Source organism: Marmota monax, unplaced genomic scaffold (genome assembly GCF_021218885.2).
Source record: "Marmota monax isolate L192 unplaced genomic scaffold, Marmota_monax_Labrador192_F-V1.1 WCK01_AAM20220418_F8-fsc00005, whole genome shotgun sequence".
NCBI classification, from domain to species: domain Eukaryota; kingdom Metazoa; phylum Chordata; class Mammalia; order Rodentia; family Sciuridae; genus Marmota; species Marmota monax.
In genome coordinates this window covers 23,087,531-23,104,327 of record NW_026692254.1, presented here as the reverse complement: position 1 = coordinate 23,104,327, position 16,797 = coordinate 23,087,531, and the positions used below count along the sequence as shown (strand labels likewise).

The 16,797-nt window shown below is 37.4% G+C and overlaps 1 protein-coding gene and 1 long non-coding RNA gene across 2 annotated transcripts in view; one reads left to right on the top strand and one right to left on the bottom strand.

The window, feature by feature from the left end:
* Positions 1-9,975, top strand: part of LOC124089370 (BCL2/adenovirus E1B 19 kDa protein-interacting protein 2-like) — a 43,253-nt gene extending 33,278 nt beyond the window's left edge. The window contains exons 3-4 of the mRNA XM_058577764.1: positions 7,064-7,541; positions 7,589-9,975. Coding sequence (XP_058433747.1) covers positions 7,064-7,541; positions 7,589-8,202 — 1,092 coding nt within the window. The 3' untranslated portion in view covers positions 8,203-9,975. The remainder of the gene's footprint in view (positions 1-7,063; positions 7,542-7,588) is intronic.
* Positions 9,976-12,373: 2,398 nt separating this feature from the next.
* Positions 12,374-16,797, bottom strand: part of LOC131423940 (uncharacterized) — a 121,179-nt gene continuing 116,755 nt past the window's right edge. The window contains exon 3 of the long non-coding RNA XR_009226142.1: positions 12,374-12,451. This is a non-coding gene — a long non-coding RNA (uncharacterized LOC131423940). The remainder of the gene's footprint in view (positions 12,452-16,797) is intronic.

Genomic DNA, 16,797 nt, shown 5'->3' with positions numbered 1-16,797 from the left:
CATTTTTTCCCCAAGCAATAAACATATATTCCATATAGATTTGCCTCCATTCCTAAAACAATTCTTCCAGCCCTGCCATTCAGAGATTTGTAGGATTTCCACCCTTTTCTTCGTATCCCTCACACAGCCTCTGACAGCAAAGGAAGGAAATCAATGAGAACAAAACCAAGAGCACATATTTGAACTTTTGTGTAGATTATTCTACATCAGAACCTCATGATATAGGGACCATTATTGTTGATTTTTTTGTAGCTGTGGAAAGTGATACTTGGGGCATTTAGAACCCTGCCCTAGGTGATCCTGTAGCTTGTGGCATAACTGGGACTAAAATTCAGACTTTCTGGACAAAAAATGTCTGTGCTAAAGAAACTGTGCTTCCCTGGAGAAATGAGCGATTCTGGGGTATGGGACTAGGAAACTGTAAGATGAGCCAGAAAAATGGTGTAGTTCCCAAGGGGACAAGGAAAGTAGGGACGAATTAAGGAATGAGGAATGGAAGAAGGGAGGAAAATAGCTAAGACTTGTCAAAAGGACACCTGAGCCACCTGAGAGAACATTAGAACAATATTCTAACAATTTAAGCAAAAAAATAAATAATAATATTGGATTGATCATGAAAAACAAAGAGAGATCAATAGAGGAAAGGGACCAGGGGGTGGGATTATAGAAGGAGGGGGTGAGTGCTGGGGAGTGATATTAACTAAATTGTATCATTATATTGTGTGCATGTACAAATACACAACAACAAATCCCATCAAGAAGTATGACTATGATGCACTAACAAAAATTGTGGGATCAAAAAGGTCCAGATGCTAACAGGAAGAATATGGAAAAAAAAACTGTGTTGTAACTCAAAGTATAAAACAAATACTCATGAATCCAAACTGATATAAATAATTAATCAAAATAATAAATACATGGGGAAGGAATTAACCTTCCTTACAGAAGAATACCAAAAGACATCTATATATTTTCCCTATCCCAATTGGTGAAACTTAATTCCCATCACTTTGGGTCCAGGCTGGCTTTTATCATCTGTATCTTCAAAATAGCTTATAGAAAAGGGAATAAGGTAACTTTAGAGGGAGAAACCTGGAACACAGGACCTTGACTAAGTGTCACCAACAATGTGGTGTTGATAGCAAGTGTCCCCTAACAAGGCACCTTGAAGAGGGGACCTCACATCTGTGGTGTCTTCTCCCCAAACCCTTAACCCCAGTGCACTCAGGAGAAAACCTCAAACAAATCCAAACCGAAGAACATTCCTACAAAATACTTGAGCAACACTCTTCGAAATTGTCAAGGTCACAGAAAACAAGTAAAAGCTGAGACATTGTCACAGATTGCAGAATAAGGACACATAAGGAATGCAATGTAGCTTCCTGGATTGAATCCTGGAGCAATAACAACAACAAAAATGATAGAAAAACTATCAAAGTAAATCCTGTAGTTGATAATTTTGTAGCAATGTGAATTTCTTAGATTTTACAAATATACCCTGGTCGTGTACAAAGCTGGGCCACATTCTGGGAATTCTCTGTAGACACTGTGCAACTTTTCTGTAAATCTAAAAGTGTTACAATGTAAATTGTTTGAAACCTTTAAATATTGAGGAAACACAGGGAACAGACCTCTGTACTAGATTACTTCTTAGCTGTAGTATTTAACAGAACCTCCCTGGGTACTTTCCATTGGGGAACATTCATCAGAGACCAAGGAAATTTTGTCTTTCTGCCTAATGAATAGAGAAAATAAGGAGGAAGGGTTGAAAGACATAAGAAGTTGCTTATTTCTCCAGTTTTTAAAGATTACTTTAGAGACTTTGCTATTAACAGACCAATTTAATAAATCCAATGACCCTAACATTAACTACCACTTCAGTTGTTGAATTTTTCTATATGCATCCACAAAGTCAGAAGTCTTATCATCTTTTGCTGAAATCTACAATTTCACACACACAAAAGAAAGAGAGAGAGAGAGAGAAAACAGGAAGAAAGAAAAATCTATTGTACCAGCCTTGATGAATAGTCACTGGGATAAATCATTTGAGACCATGAGAAAATTCATTATATTTTCCTGAAAAATTGGTCTCTTTGGCAAATATTTTTAATGTATTTCTCAAATCTATCTCCACTGCAATGTATTGTGCTGGAGAATCAATATGGACAGCAAATGGACACGGCAAACACAGGAGTAGAAGCATAATTACCAAAAAAAAAAAAAAAAGCAAAATGCAGGGATCTGTATACTCCATCACAACTGGATTTCCTCTAGTCATCAGTTGCACCAGTTGCACCCACACCTTTTCAATCCTGTTGGCACTTAATAATTGCATATTCATTGAACCCCTGCTTCTGAAATTCATAGACATAACCACCATGATAAGCCAGGACCATAAATCATTGTTTTATTAACAACCCCAAAGAACTATCCATTTGAGCTCCACTGTTGGAAGTGATGTGATTGAGAAGTACAGAGTCACATTGTCTCTTGGACATCTAGATTTCCCCACCTTCCAGCCTCAACATTTCCCCAGACACACCATGGCTTATTCTCAGGAAGCTGATGTGTGCTTCCATGGGCAGCACAACACATAGCCTAAACCCCAGCAGAGCACATGAGAGCTCAAAGGTTAGGAATGAAACCATTTTTCAAAAGACATGAAAGATCTGCTAAACAACATTGGATTGTTAGTTAACTCAAATTGTTGCTATTCATTTTTTTCTCAAACTGCTCCCAGTTCCATATCAATGTTGGAAGGAAGGGAGAATTCTCTACAGTGCAGCCACCTGTTCAATGTGCAACACAAAGAATGCCTTTTTCAGCCATTTTCTCTCTTTAAGCCTCAAGAATTTTTTTTCTTTACAAAAACAGTAAGAAACATGTGCACAGGTAATAGGAGAACACAACCTCCTAAGAAAACACAGAAACAGCAGTTTCAGTGTAAGACTACAGATCCTTTTCCAAAGGAAACATTAAACATATTTACAAAGGTGTAGGGGAAACCAGGAACCCAACAGCCTATTTGGTAGAGATCTCAATCCCAATAGATGCACTGCAAAGTGGAAGTGCAAAGGTAAAGGAGGACCTTGTGTGCTCACACCTCCACTCCATTTTATAGATATCAATGTTGAGCATGCTTCGTTCAGAAATTTCAAATCCAAAATACACCAAAATCCAAAAGATCTTAGAGCGTTGACATAATGTTACACAGGTAGAAAATTCCACACCTGACCTCACGTGTCAAGTCAGTCAGAATGTGGCTTAATCTCCATAAGCTTTATTTCATGCACAATAATTCAGGCTATATGTACTGGGACCCACAGAAGCATAGCAGGAGAGCCAGAAGGCTGCTCTGGCTGTCTCAGGCCACAGTTGGGGCAGAAAGGAAATGGGAGGATTGTGGTGTTAGAGCTGAGGTAATGGAAGCAATGTACCAAGCACATGAGTGAATCCTGAATAATCCTGTATTCATCTCACTGTATACAGGATTATACAGTGTGTCCTGTATACATCTCACTCTCCTTAATTCAACTACACAACCCAGGAAATTAAGAGGAATTCCTGCCAGGTGCAATGGTGCATGCCTGTAATACTAGCTACTCAAGAGGCTGAGACAGGAGGATTCCAAGTTTGAGGCCAACCTTAGCAACTCATTGAAAACCTGTCTCAAAGTAAGAAATAAAAAGGCCTGGGGATGCTGCTCAGTTAAATCCCTGTTACAAAAAAAAAAAAAACAAGAAGAAAGGAAATTCCTAAATAAGAGCAAGATAAGGAATGAACAATTCAAACAGAGTGGGCTGGGAGGCCATTCCATTCAGTAAACACACACCAAATGGCCTTATACACAAAAATTTTGTTAATCAAGAAATATGACAAGAGCCCTGGAGTGATCAGCTACTGTATTGCGGGATCAGTCTGATAGGTTGCCAATTACACATTTGTTGGATACTCCAAGGCGGTTGTCACTGAGAGGTACTGAAAGCACTGACTAAAAGTGAGACACATGATCTCAAGCAAGAGAAGTCTAAGGGGGATCACTATTCACATTAAACTCCAGCCCAGGCCCCACAGTGTCTCACAGGCCCATGATAGGCAGGTAGGAAAGATATGTTTCCTACATTGTCACCAACACCGAGCCATTGCAATGGAAGGCTTGGGGTCACAGCCTATGGAGGAAGGATATATGCCTGATCTGACTCACCATCTCTCCACACTCCCCAGGAATTACTTGCCAGTCTTTTGACAGGTGCCTCTCTGCATATTTTCAACAATTAAACCTCAAGGGGAATCAGACCAACCTTGGAGTATATGAGAATGTCATTTCATTTAAGAACAAGTGAAAATCATTATCTTAAATATCAAATGTAAGTCACAAACAAGAGATAAAGATGGAATTTAAACGAATTGCCCCTTCTCATTGTATCCTATTTTTAGAGTTGGCAGATATGGAGCATATCTGTGGTTATTTATATTTGTAAAATCTCATTATTATACCTGCACATTTTGTTATTATACTTGAAAAATTGCTAGAAAGAGTCTTCACTGTCATTCACGTGGCCCTGTACAGTTTACAAAGCCATAACACATATTATCTTGTGCCATAGTTAGGGTGAACTCAGTGAAGCAGAATGTCTTGGTGAGGAAGTTGCAGAGCAGTTATGAATTGTTTGGCCAGGCTCAGACCTGGAATGGAAACGGCTATCTGGTCTCAATGATAAGGAACTAAAATTAGCCACTGATAACATCCTGTTCAGTGCTACAGAAGAAAAGGAACAACTGTTCAGTGGTCTGTTTTCTTTGAGTAGCCCTTTACAAGGTTCTAAAAGAACAACTATGCTCCCAGGGCATTGGATTCTCAAGGGCATCACTAATCCAGGAAGGACAGGTGCCGACTTTGCAGGCCTCTTTAGAAACAGTACTGGTTTCTGCCCTCTCCTACATCCTCCCAATTCAGGGCGGCTCTTTTGTTGTTTCTAACATCCTCCCCTCTATCTATTCGTTATAAAGCCTCTCCAAGTCTAATGTCCTAAACTATTTGTGAATATAAATGCAGAAGGCATTTGTGCATACTGTACTGTGTGACCACATCCAACTCTGTAAATGTGTGTTCACCCCAGTGTCTCCCTGGAATTTTCTATACAAAAAATACAGAAAACTAAAAATGGCAGAAGACAGCTTCTTTTGCCCATATTTAGTGAGTCTTTTATTTATCCTACATAATTTTAATAATGTCTTTGGAAATCAATATTATAGCCCAACCCACAGCTTCTGTAATCTCAGCGATTCGGGAGGCTGAGGCACGAGGATCACAAGTTCAAAGCCAGTCTCAGCAATTTAGCAAGGCCCTGTCTCGAAATAAAAAATTGAAAGGGCTGGGGATGTGGCTTAGTGGTAAAGCACCCATGGGTTAAATTAAATTCCCAGTACCAAAAAAAAAAGCAAAGTTCTTCATAAAGGTGCCAGGTTTTGAATAAAATAGAAGAAACATTTCAATTTTAAAAAAGAAAACAAGTACCACATCCATGTAAAGTAATCATAATTTGAGGAAAGTTGTAATTCAACTCAAGATATTTTATACACAAATATTGCTCAAAATGGGATCTTATCCCATTCCAAATTGAACCTAAATCTAGTCTGATCTCTTGAACTCAGTGAACAATCTATTTATGAATCATGTTATTAGGGTAAAATTTAAAAAGCATTCCCTTTCCACATGATAGAATAACATGCACATGTACAAATGCTGTTTTCAAGTCACATGTACTATCATGAGAAGCAAATAAACAAGGCATTAAACAATATGTGTTCCATGATTTCACTGGTGCATAATGTATAATACAAAAATATAATTTTAGTGGCTAGAAAAAAGCACATAAAATGTTCATGATAATCATCTCTGAGTTATCTAATTATGATTGACTTTTTTGTTCTTTTTTTTTTACATCTCTCACAACATTCATTAAATTTTTTTAATTCTAAAAATTTTTTTGCAGGAGGGAGTGAAATAAAATTTCAGGAAAATTTTCTCTGTTTTTTACCTCCCCTCAAAAAGGAATCACCCAAATGAAACCAAGTTAACTATAGAAATACAGCAAAATAAGAGGAGTAGCGTTCAACAACCCAGGATGCAGAGGCTGGGGGAGAAGAGGTGGGTGCAATCCACATATGACATATGTACAGGTGCCCTGTGCTTGGGACCTATTTTCAGAAGATATTTTTCTCCTCAAACATCCTAGAATGAACTTAAAGCTTAAAATTTTTTTTTGAAATAAAGAAAGTGGAAAGAAAATTAAACACACACCACACACACACACACACACACACACATATACACACCATTTAGTTTTAACAGTCTTCCTTAATTTTGTTCACAAGAGTTTCTATTTTATAAAAAGATTAATGAAAAATATTGAAAAAAATTGTTTCCTCAACTTATGTCCATAAGGATAATGGAATTCATTAGTTTTTTAGCACACAGACCAGAAACTGCCCCCTGGGTTCTATGACTGCTACTGACAGAATCCACAGGACTAGAGAATTCAGAACACTAGGGCTGCTTCTGAGTAGGAAGCCCAACCCAGAAGAAATCAGAAAATATGGGAGATGGTGGGGAATTAGGAAACATGACCATGCAGAAGGGGAGGAGACAGGGTGATTACACAGGACTTAAGCCCCTCCTGAGCCTATACAACTGGTTTTTACAAAGATCCAAGAAATTTAGTTCCAATAATGAGGCAAACAGTATTTACTCACATGCCTTGTTTTCTGTCCTTATTTTTAAATTTTTGATTGATTGATTGATTGCTGCACTGGGAACCCAGGACCTCACACATGCCAGGAAAACCCTCTGACACTGAACTACATCCCAGCCATTTTCTGTTTTTAAGAATCAAAGTTGCCCAAATTAAATCTTTCTCTTAATGTTAGTGCATATGTCCCTAAAATAAGCTTTTTAAATTGTATAGGGAAGAAAAGATTAAAAATCATCTGATTACTCCTCTTAGGTCTAAATGAAATTAACAGACTGCGTCCGGGTCAGCTTCTGTCGTCTCTTCTACAGCTGCGGCCGGGAAACCGGGCTGGACTTTCTACCGCTGACCGAGGGGAGCGGGCTCCGCTCGGTGCCGCCTTCTGCGACCTGGCCGTCAGCCCCACGTCGCCGGCCTGGAGGGGCGAAGAGAACGAGGGGGCCAAGGCTTCCTCCGGGGATATTGGCTCTCTGGATTATCAGGAGTCAATAGTTGACATTGAATCCAGGCTGAGAATGGAAGGTGTAGAACTGAAAGAAGAATGGCAAGATGAAGATTTTCCAATACCTTTACCAGAAGATGATAGTATTGAAGCAGATATACTAGATGTAACTGGACCAGAGAGCCAGCCTGGCTTACTAGAAGTTAATGGAAATAAAGTAAGAAAGAAACTAATGGCTCCAGAGATTAGCTTGACACTGGATCCGGGTGATGGCTCTGTGTTGTCAGATGATTTGGATGAAAGTGGGGAGATTGACTTGGATGGTTTAGACACACCATCAGAGAACAGTAATGAGTTTGAGTGGGAAGTCATTTCCTGGAAGGATATTTTCGTTAACAGCTTTGTCTTGGAAACAAACAACTAACATGCAGTAGGTTTCCCCTCCCCCCATCTTTTGATGATCTTCCAAAACCCAAAACAACAGAAGTAATTAGGAAAGGCTCAATCACTGAATATTCAGCAGCAGAAGAAAAAGAAGATGGACGACGCTGGCGTATGTTCAGGATTGGAGAACAGGATCACAGGGTTGATATGAAGGCAATTGAGCCCTATAAAAAAGTTATCAGTCATGGAGGATATTATGGGGATGGATTAAATGCCATTGTTGTATTTGCTGTCTGTTTTATGCCTGAAAGTGGTCAACCTAACTATAGATACCTGATGGACAATCTCTTTAAGTATGTTATTGGCACTTTGGAGCTATTAGTAGCAGAAAACTACATGATAGTTTATTTAAATGGTGCAACAACTCGAAGAAAAATGCCCAGTCTGGGTTGGCTCAGAAAATGTTATCAGCAAATTGATAGAAGGTTACGGAAAAACCTAAAATCCCTAATTATTGTGCATCCCTCTTGGTTTATCAGAACACTCCTGGCTGTTACAAGACCATTTATTAGAGTTGATCAAGAACTTAATGGAAAACAAGATGAACCGAAAAGTGAACAGTAAGTTTGGCATCTAGTTCAAACAAGACTGAAGAATGTGCTGATGAAGCAATGCTCTCTTTTGCATTTATAATGCATTTATTGGCTTGCATTTTTATGTAATCTGTTACAAAATTGACTTTGTCTTAATGGACTTTTGTACAAGGGGCTATTTACTGCTGTATTGGTTTGCAAATCTCTCGAATTTAGCTCTTTAATGGTTAATTATATTGTAATCATTTTGTATTTTATATTGCTAATTAGCAGAGAACTACACTTTATAAAGCAGTTTTTGCATTTGTTTATTGAGTGATGATGCATCTTCAGTAAAATATTTATATGCCTAAATGTCAAAGAAATAATATATATTTTTATGTTTTTGAGCAAAATTTTTTAATGTATACCTATCTTGTAGAAGAATAGGCAGGTAAATAAGATCATGATTTTATAAAGTACATGTTAGATGTTTTGATTTTGTAAATGGTTGAATACATTTCCTGGGTAACTTTAGAAAATTAAGTTGCTCTAAGGCAAGGGTCAGTTAAACTGATTCTCTCAGATATCCAAAGATCATGTACATAATTTAAGTAGATAGTACCATCCCAAGCTTTTTTTTTTTTTTCCACTTAATGTATATTGTTCCTTAATTCAGAAGCACAAATACAAGTGCATTGTACACTTTTTCCTCTGAAAACAAGTCAAAAAGCCATTTTTAGAACTAATAGGTTAGAAGTTAGGGTTTGTACATATGTAAATATGGGATATTTTATCTTCTGGCCCAAAGTCAGAACTGTTATAAAAATTTTTGGATTTGTTCACTAATGTGAAATAAGCTGTGTGTCCAGGGTATCACTCCCCAGAATTCGTGTGAGTGCTTTGTGATATTGCAGAGAATGTGATGAGTGTTCACTGTCACAATTTCTGTAGAAAACAGGGGCTGCTTTTTAAACTGCTCTCACTGTGGGCACTTTACCAAAATACTTCCATATCAATTATTTGAACTCAGTAGTAGTTTGACCTAGTCAAATATGATGTGCTTTCAAGTTTCTGTTGAATCGAGTTTGACAATAATAGACAATAATACTGTAAATTAAGTTAATTTTGTATGTCTTAGAGCATCATTATATTGCGCTGTTTGGGATGAAACATTTGATAAGTATGTAAACTCCTTGTTTCATTTGGTAAGTACTATTATATTGAAATAAATTGTATTTGTGCCTCCAAACAGAGCTTAATTAACCACAGAATCATTCTAAAACAACAGGTTTGTCCAGAATTTTCATAAACTTGAGTGACATATACTTAGTAAATTTAATATTCTCCATATTTAAAGGTCATGCTGTCCAGCATGTCCTGTAAGCTATTTTACAAAAAGAGAAGGGTAGAGTAGCAAAATTGAAGTAGATTTGTGCTTAGCTTTTTAAGATTTGTTCTCTTCTGTACTGATCGTACAATCATGGCTTTACCATTGTCATTTTTTTAATATAAAGTGTCTGCTATAAAAGGGGATTTTCCTTTACTTTTTGTCCTCATCAGTCCTAAACTTGGCATGCTGACTTAAGTCCAGTTATGGGAGATGCTAGAGGATTCCTTGGATGAAGCATTCTTCAGCAGCCTTTTGACTGGGATCCAGCAGCTCTAGACAGATCCTTTATTAATGTCATTACAATGAATTAAGCCAAAACCATTATTCTTGCTGAAATCTTAGAAACACTTTGTATTGAAGAAATAAACTGACAAGAACTATTCAGTTATTCCTTCAGAATTTGGGGATTATGAATAAAGATGTTGGATTTAATTGTGGTTAGATAACACTTGTAAAAAAAAAAAAAAAAAAAAATAAATAAATAAATAAATAAATGAAATTAACATAAAAACTGTTGGTTTCTAATACAGAACAATCCAAATTCAAGCACTGCTCTACCCTCCCTGCTCCTATGTCCACACCATACACCAAGGTGGGAGGAGAAACTCAGCTCAAGCTCAAGTTCAAGGTTGTATGTTGTGCTGGAGAGTGAAGCCCCATCCCAAGCCCTCAGAACGCCTCCCTCTGTCCAGTGAGGCCCAGCACCCGGAATATTTTGGGCTGCAGTGGCTGGTGGGGGTTGGGGTGAGATTTCAAGAATCTACTTGAGGTTCCCCAGTTTATCTCCTCACCTCCCTGTACTCAGAACTTCCATCTCCTGGGCAAGGGTTTCTGTCAAGAGTGGCTCCTACTTAGTTGTGAGCTATAAATTATCCTTCTTGTTTCTGCACCCAACTCTTGTCTCTTCAATTTCCTCTTCCTCCCCTGAACTTGTCATGGGTCCACATGAGGTCCACCGCAGCAATGTATCTCTGCAAACTGGGGAAAGGCTCTTCGACCCCAATCTTGGCCATTTCTCACCTTCCTCACCTTCACAGTCATCATACAAGTATAGCCTGGGTATCCCTTATCCAAAATGCGGTAACTGGAAGGATTTCAGATTCTAGCATTTTGTTGTTGTTGTTGTTATTTTTGGGGGGGGTGGTGGTGGAATATTTGTGTATACATAATGAGATATATTGGGAATAGGACCAAATACTAAACATGAAATTCATTTATGTTTCATATCAATTCTATGTACTTAGCTTGAAGAAAAATTTTGCACTATTTTTAATAATTTTGTTCATGAAACAGTTTCGTGGTGTGAATTTTCTACATGTGACATCCTGTCAGTGCTCTAAACGTTTCATATTTTGGAGGATTTCAGATTTCAGATCAGGGCTGTTCAAGCTATAATAGTCCTTGCTTTGGGGTATGTATGATTTCCCTTCTGAAAATCATTTCTGCTGTGGTTGTTTCCAAAGCCATTTTTGCTGCTGTTGTTGCCAGAGTAGCTGACCAGGCCCAAGCCTCTCCTCCCAAAAGGACATCCAATGTTTCCTCGGGAGCTCTGCCACCTCCTCTTTCATTGGAACCACAAAGTCTTTGGTCAATTTGTCAAGGGCCATTGTGCTCTTCTGTCCCCGTCATCTCTTCAGCATGTTCTAACTGCTTGGCAGAAGTGAGATGACAGGGGTGGAGGAGAGAAGAAAGGTCTGGACAGTTTTGTCTTCCAGTGATGCTTCTGTTTCTGCTTCTCGTTTGAGGTATCTGGCAAAGCAACTCATGCAATGTCATTTCTGAGGACCCAAAGTGGTGCTCTTAAATATGGTAACCCATGGTCACTATGCTGAGCAAACAGATCTCAGGGATACGCTGAGGTTGAGCCAACTGGATGCATTGGCAAATGGACCAAAATTCCTGTTCATTTATGTTGCTGTGATGTAGATTCATAACCCAATAAGCCACCAGGTTATGCAAGTTTCTCATTAAGAGTCCTGAGCCTGTCAAGTAATTGCAAAAGACTTTTCTGTCTTTTTATAAACAGGAAAAAAAGACATTTAAAAACCATTTTCTTCAAGAAGCCTTTTCTTTATCATAGCAATAATGTATCAATGTGCATTTCTGCAAATACTTCCCTGTTTAGTTCACTCTGGGGTTAGGAGTAATCCTAAACACTGTACCCCAGCATTCTTCCCTGCCTGCTTTATATGCTCTGCTTCATCAAACTCATCTACTACCAGTGCTTCAACTACAATGGGTACAGTGAGAACCCTACGCATATATTTCACACCCCGGCCTTCTTCTCTGAAGTTTGAACCTGCATATCCACTTGTCCATTTAGCACATCCAACTTGATCACTCATTGGCAACTCAAAATCAGTATGTTCAAACCAGAGCTCAGGATTTCTGCTCCACATCCAGTCCTCCTGCTGTTTCCTATGTTAGTGAACAACACCACTGTCTGTGGCATTACATAAGCAGGGGACCTGGCTTGACATGATCGCATCCAACACCCCACATGCATCCAATGTATTATCAGCCCTATTGTATCTCCTGGCAATAATCTCTCAAATCTGTCTGCAGTGCTCATATTTAGGAAGTCTCTGAGGTAAAGATATTTCTCACATGGATGACTAACAATAGCTCCAATTGGTAATTTTGCATTTGTTCTTGTCTTTCTCCAGTCGAGTCTCTACAGACAAATTTATCATTTTGAAAACACTCATTTGACCATGCATTACCCAAACTTAACCTTCAATAGTTCCCCTTTGTTTTTAGAGTAAAAATAATATATTTACCCAAATCTATAAACCCCCCCCCCCCAACAATATGGCCTCTTGCTTACTTTTGTAGGGTTTTCTTGTTGTTCTGGTTTGTTTTTTAACCATCCTCATTTAATCCTGCTTTTCTCTTTGATTTCTGTAGACTGATATTGTGGGAGGAAATAAAAGAAAAACACAGACTTAGAATTTGAAAATAAAGCTTCTTCACCTTCTATAAGAACTACATTGCAAGAAGGAAGGACACTCCTTACCAGCCACAGTTCAGAGACCAGTTTAACCCGATTTTTTAACATATCAGAATCATAGGTTTATTTTAGATCTGAGTGCAATAAAGACCCCTTCCAAGAACTGCCCTGTGGTTAGCACAGAGAGGGATTCATGACACAGGGAAAAAGAGACACTGTGATACTCACTAAGGAGGAAAAAAAGACCTTATCCAAAGCTACCAACTTTCAAAGATCACTTATATAGGAGCTCTAAGAACATTTATTTGAAGGAAGTGTTTGTCCAGTAAAGCATTTAGCATTAATAAATAATTACAATATTTTCTAGGAGAGCAAAGCATTGAAACTCTATAAAGGAATAATGGTATTTGCCCAGGACAGTAAAACATTAAGACTCTCTTGGCTGAGAATTTTAAAACATGATCCAAGAACACATGTTGATCACAGACCAGCTGATTTCCCTCTCTTCAACCACATTAGGTGCTTCAAGGAAGGAAGTGTCTTCCTGGTTAGGTCTATTTCCCACATTGTTCTGTTTGGAATACTTTTCCCCCAGCCCAGCCACTCTCCAGACCCAGTTCTCTTCTTCCTAGAGGTCTCTGATTAATATGACTCTTTCTGGGACATCTTCCCTGTTTAACTTATCATCAGTTCTTAACAGATTAACCATGTTCCTAACTAACTGTGTCAGGTTCTCCATCTTTGAAGTGCTTATCAACAATGTGACTCAGTAATTAAATGACCAGGACATGTGGGAATGTCAAATTCATCATAGTAGGCCCAGCTCTCAGCATAGGCTCTTGCACATTTGCTGAAAGATGATATAAACTCCCTTTTTAATGAAAAAATACAAATTTTTTTATTATCTTTTTTCCAGCTTTATTAAAATATAATTAAAACTAAAATTATACATATGTCTGGTATATAACATGACGTTTCATATAAGTATATATTATTAAATGAGTACCACAATCAAAATAAAATATCCCTTACCTCACATAGTTACCATTTGTGTGTGTGTGTGTGTTAAGAAGATTTAAGATTTACTCTGTTGAGAAATTTCAAGTGTACAATAGAGAATTATTAACTATAGCCACTTTTTTTAAACAGGGTATTTGTTTCCATGAAATTGAATTGTTTTAATTTCTTTTTTTATTTTAATATTTATTTATTTTAAATTTATATATGACAGCAGAATACATTGCAATTTATATTACACATATAGTGCACAATTTTTCATGTCTCTGGTTGTATACAAAGTATATTCACACCAATTCGTGTCTTCATACATGTACTTTGGATAATAATGATCATCACATTCCACCATCATTTCTAACCCCCTACTCCCTCTCTTTCCCTCCAACCCCTCAGCTCTATCTAGAGATCGTCTATTCCTCCCATGCTCCCGCTCCTTATTCCATTATGAATCAGCCTCCTTATATCAAAGAAAACATTTGGCATTTGGTTTTTTGGGATTGGCTAACTTCACTTAGCATTATCTTCTCTAACTCTATCTATTTAGCTGCAAATACCATGATTTTATTCTGTTTTATTGCTGAATAATATTCCATTGTGTACATATGCCACACTTTTTATTATCCACTCATCTATTGAAGGGCATCTAGATTGGTTCCACAGTTTAGCTATTGTGAATTGAGCTGCTATAAACATTGATGTGGCTGTGTCCCTGTAGTATGCTGTTTTTAAGTCCTTTGGGTATAGACCAAGGAGAGGGATAGCTGGGTCAAATGGTGGTTCCATTCTAAATTTTCTGAGGAATCTCCATACTGCTTTCCATATTGGCTGCACCAATTTGCAGTCCCACCAGCAATGTATGAGTGTACCTTTTTCCCCACATCCTCGGCAACTCTTATTGTTGTTTGTCTTCATAATAGCTGCCATTTTGACTGGAGTGAAATGATATCTTAGAGTGGTTTTGATTTGCATTTCTCTAATTGCTACAGATGATGAGCATTTTTTTCATATATTTGTTGACTGATCGAATATCCTCTTCTGAGAAGTGTCTGTTCGTGTCCTTGGCCCACTTATTGATTGGGTTATTATTATTTGTTGTTGTTGTTGTTGTTGTTTAGCTTTTTGAGTTCTTTATATACCATAGAGATTAGTGCTCTACCTGATCTGATGTGTGAGGGGTAAAGATTTGCTCCCAAGATGTAGGCTCTCTATTCATCTCACAGATTGTTTCTTTTGCTGAGAAGAAACTTTTTAGTTTGAGTCCATCCCATTTATTGATTCTTGATTTTAATTCTTGCTCCAAAGGAGTCTTATTAAGAAAGTTGGGGCCTAATCTCACATGATGGATATTAGGGCCTACTTTTTCTTTCATTAGATGCGGAGTCTCTGGTTTTATTCCTAAATCCTTTGCCCATTTTGATATAAACTCCTTTGTATTACTTAATAATTGTTCATCTATCATGCCAAACTATAACTCTCTTGACAACAAGACCTTTGTCTTATCTCTCTTAGTATCTCCTCCTACATGATCTGATATAGTGCTATGCCCACAGTTAATGTTCAATGTTTTTATGCATACCAAAAAAGCAATAAATATATAGTACTTTCCTTACTGTGTTTCTGTGTTAGAGTAGCTATCTTAAATTTTTAGTTTTAGGAAACTTTATGTTATTAAAATTCATTTTGAACCCCAAAACTGCTGCTTACATGGGTTTTGTTTATCAATATTTATCATTTAAGATTTTTCCATATTGGCTGCACCAATTTGCAGTCTCTTAAAATATTTATCATTTTAAGATTAAAACTGAAAAAGTAAAAAATATCTCATCTACTAATTTATTAAAGTGATAGCAAACCCATTAATAACACCAACAATCTCGTCAACATCTTTATGAAAAATTATTATACTCCCAATATTAAAACAAATATTCAATTAGAAGAATGGCATTGTTATATATTCTTTAAAAATTTATTTAATATATACTTTGAAGAAGACATCTGGGTTCTCCAACCTGAACTGCTTTCGATGCCTACAATATGTTACTTCATTTGAAGTATATGAAGAAAATTTGACATCATAAAATTATGTATTTGAAAAGTGGAAGAAATTTTAATAGCCTTTTCAGTAATCATGAATATTTTCTTTACTACTACACCAAAACTCAACGAGCAGTATTTTATCTTTTTTATTGGTTCTTTTTAGTTATATACAACAGCAGAATACATTTTGATGTAATTATACAAGCATGGGATATATCTTATTCTAATTAAGACCCCATTCTTCTGGTAATTTCTTAAAGATTAGTTGAAACACAAAATTGGAAACATAAATGAACTCTTTTTATACATAGTTACATTAAAATCCATTGGTTCATTTTGTACTTCGAATGGATACTTAAGTAATGCATGCATTTGCAACATCATGCTTTGATCATTTGGAAAATATTAATTCATTAATTTATGTAGATATTCTAAGTATCACATTTTATTATACAACATCAAATTTTTCATTTATTAATAACATCAACGATCTCATCAAAAAAGCGTTTAATAATTGGGAAGCTCCCAAGCCCACCGTGGCAAATATAAATTTCTTGAAAGTCTTAATTTTCACTTGAAATCTTGAATTTTATCATTGGCAATAAAAATCATTAGTGGTTTCATTAAAGGAATAGTCTCACTTCCTGTATTTTTCGGACTATGTCTTCCAAATACCTAAGTCTGAATGACTCAAGTTTGTCTCTCAGTCCTTGTTTTGAATAAAATGGCATTTTATTATTTTTAAACACGCAGACACTTCAGCTTGCAGCTGCTTCTCCTCTAGAAAACCACCCTGTTCCAGTCTGCAGCCTTTGTGTTTTACCAGGGATCCATGATTGCATATGCTAGCCAGAGCCTAAGGGGCATGTACAGGCAAGGAGTCAAGCCTCCTCCACTTTCAACTCACAGGATGAAGCCATGGCTCCCAGGCCTCTGCCACACAATGCCATCCCTCTTAACCTAGCCAACTGCATTGTCAACACTAACCTCTGTGTCACCATAAACATGCTCTGTTGTTCAAAGGGGTGTGGACAAGAGAATAGAGATGCCAGTGGGAAAAACAAAACAGTAACAGCTCAAACTCCAGGTCATCTTGCTGGTGGATGGGATGACTGTTTCTCTATTAATCAAAAACACAGGGAATAGCAGAAAGGAAGTGGAATAGCCTCCAGGGAGAGGGGAGGAGGATGCTGGTACAGCAGAGGGAGCAGTCTGGGAGCCAGAGCCCAGAAAAGAGGCTTTAATAGATG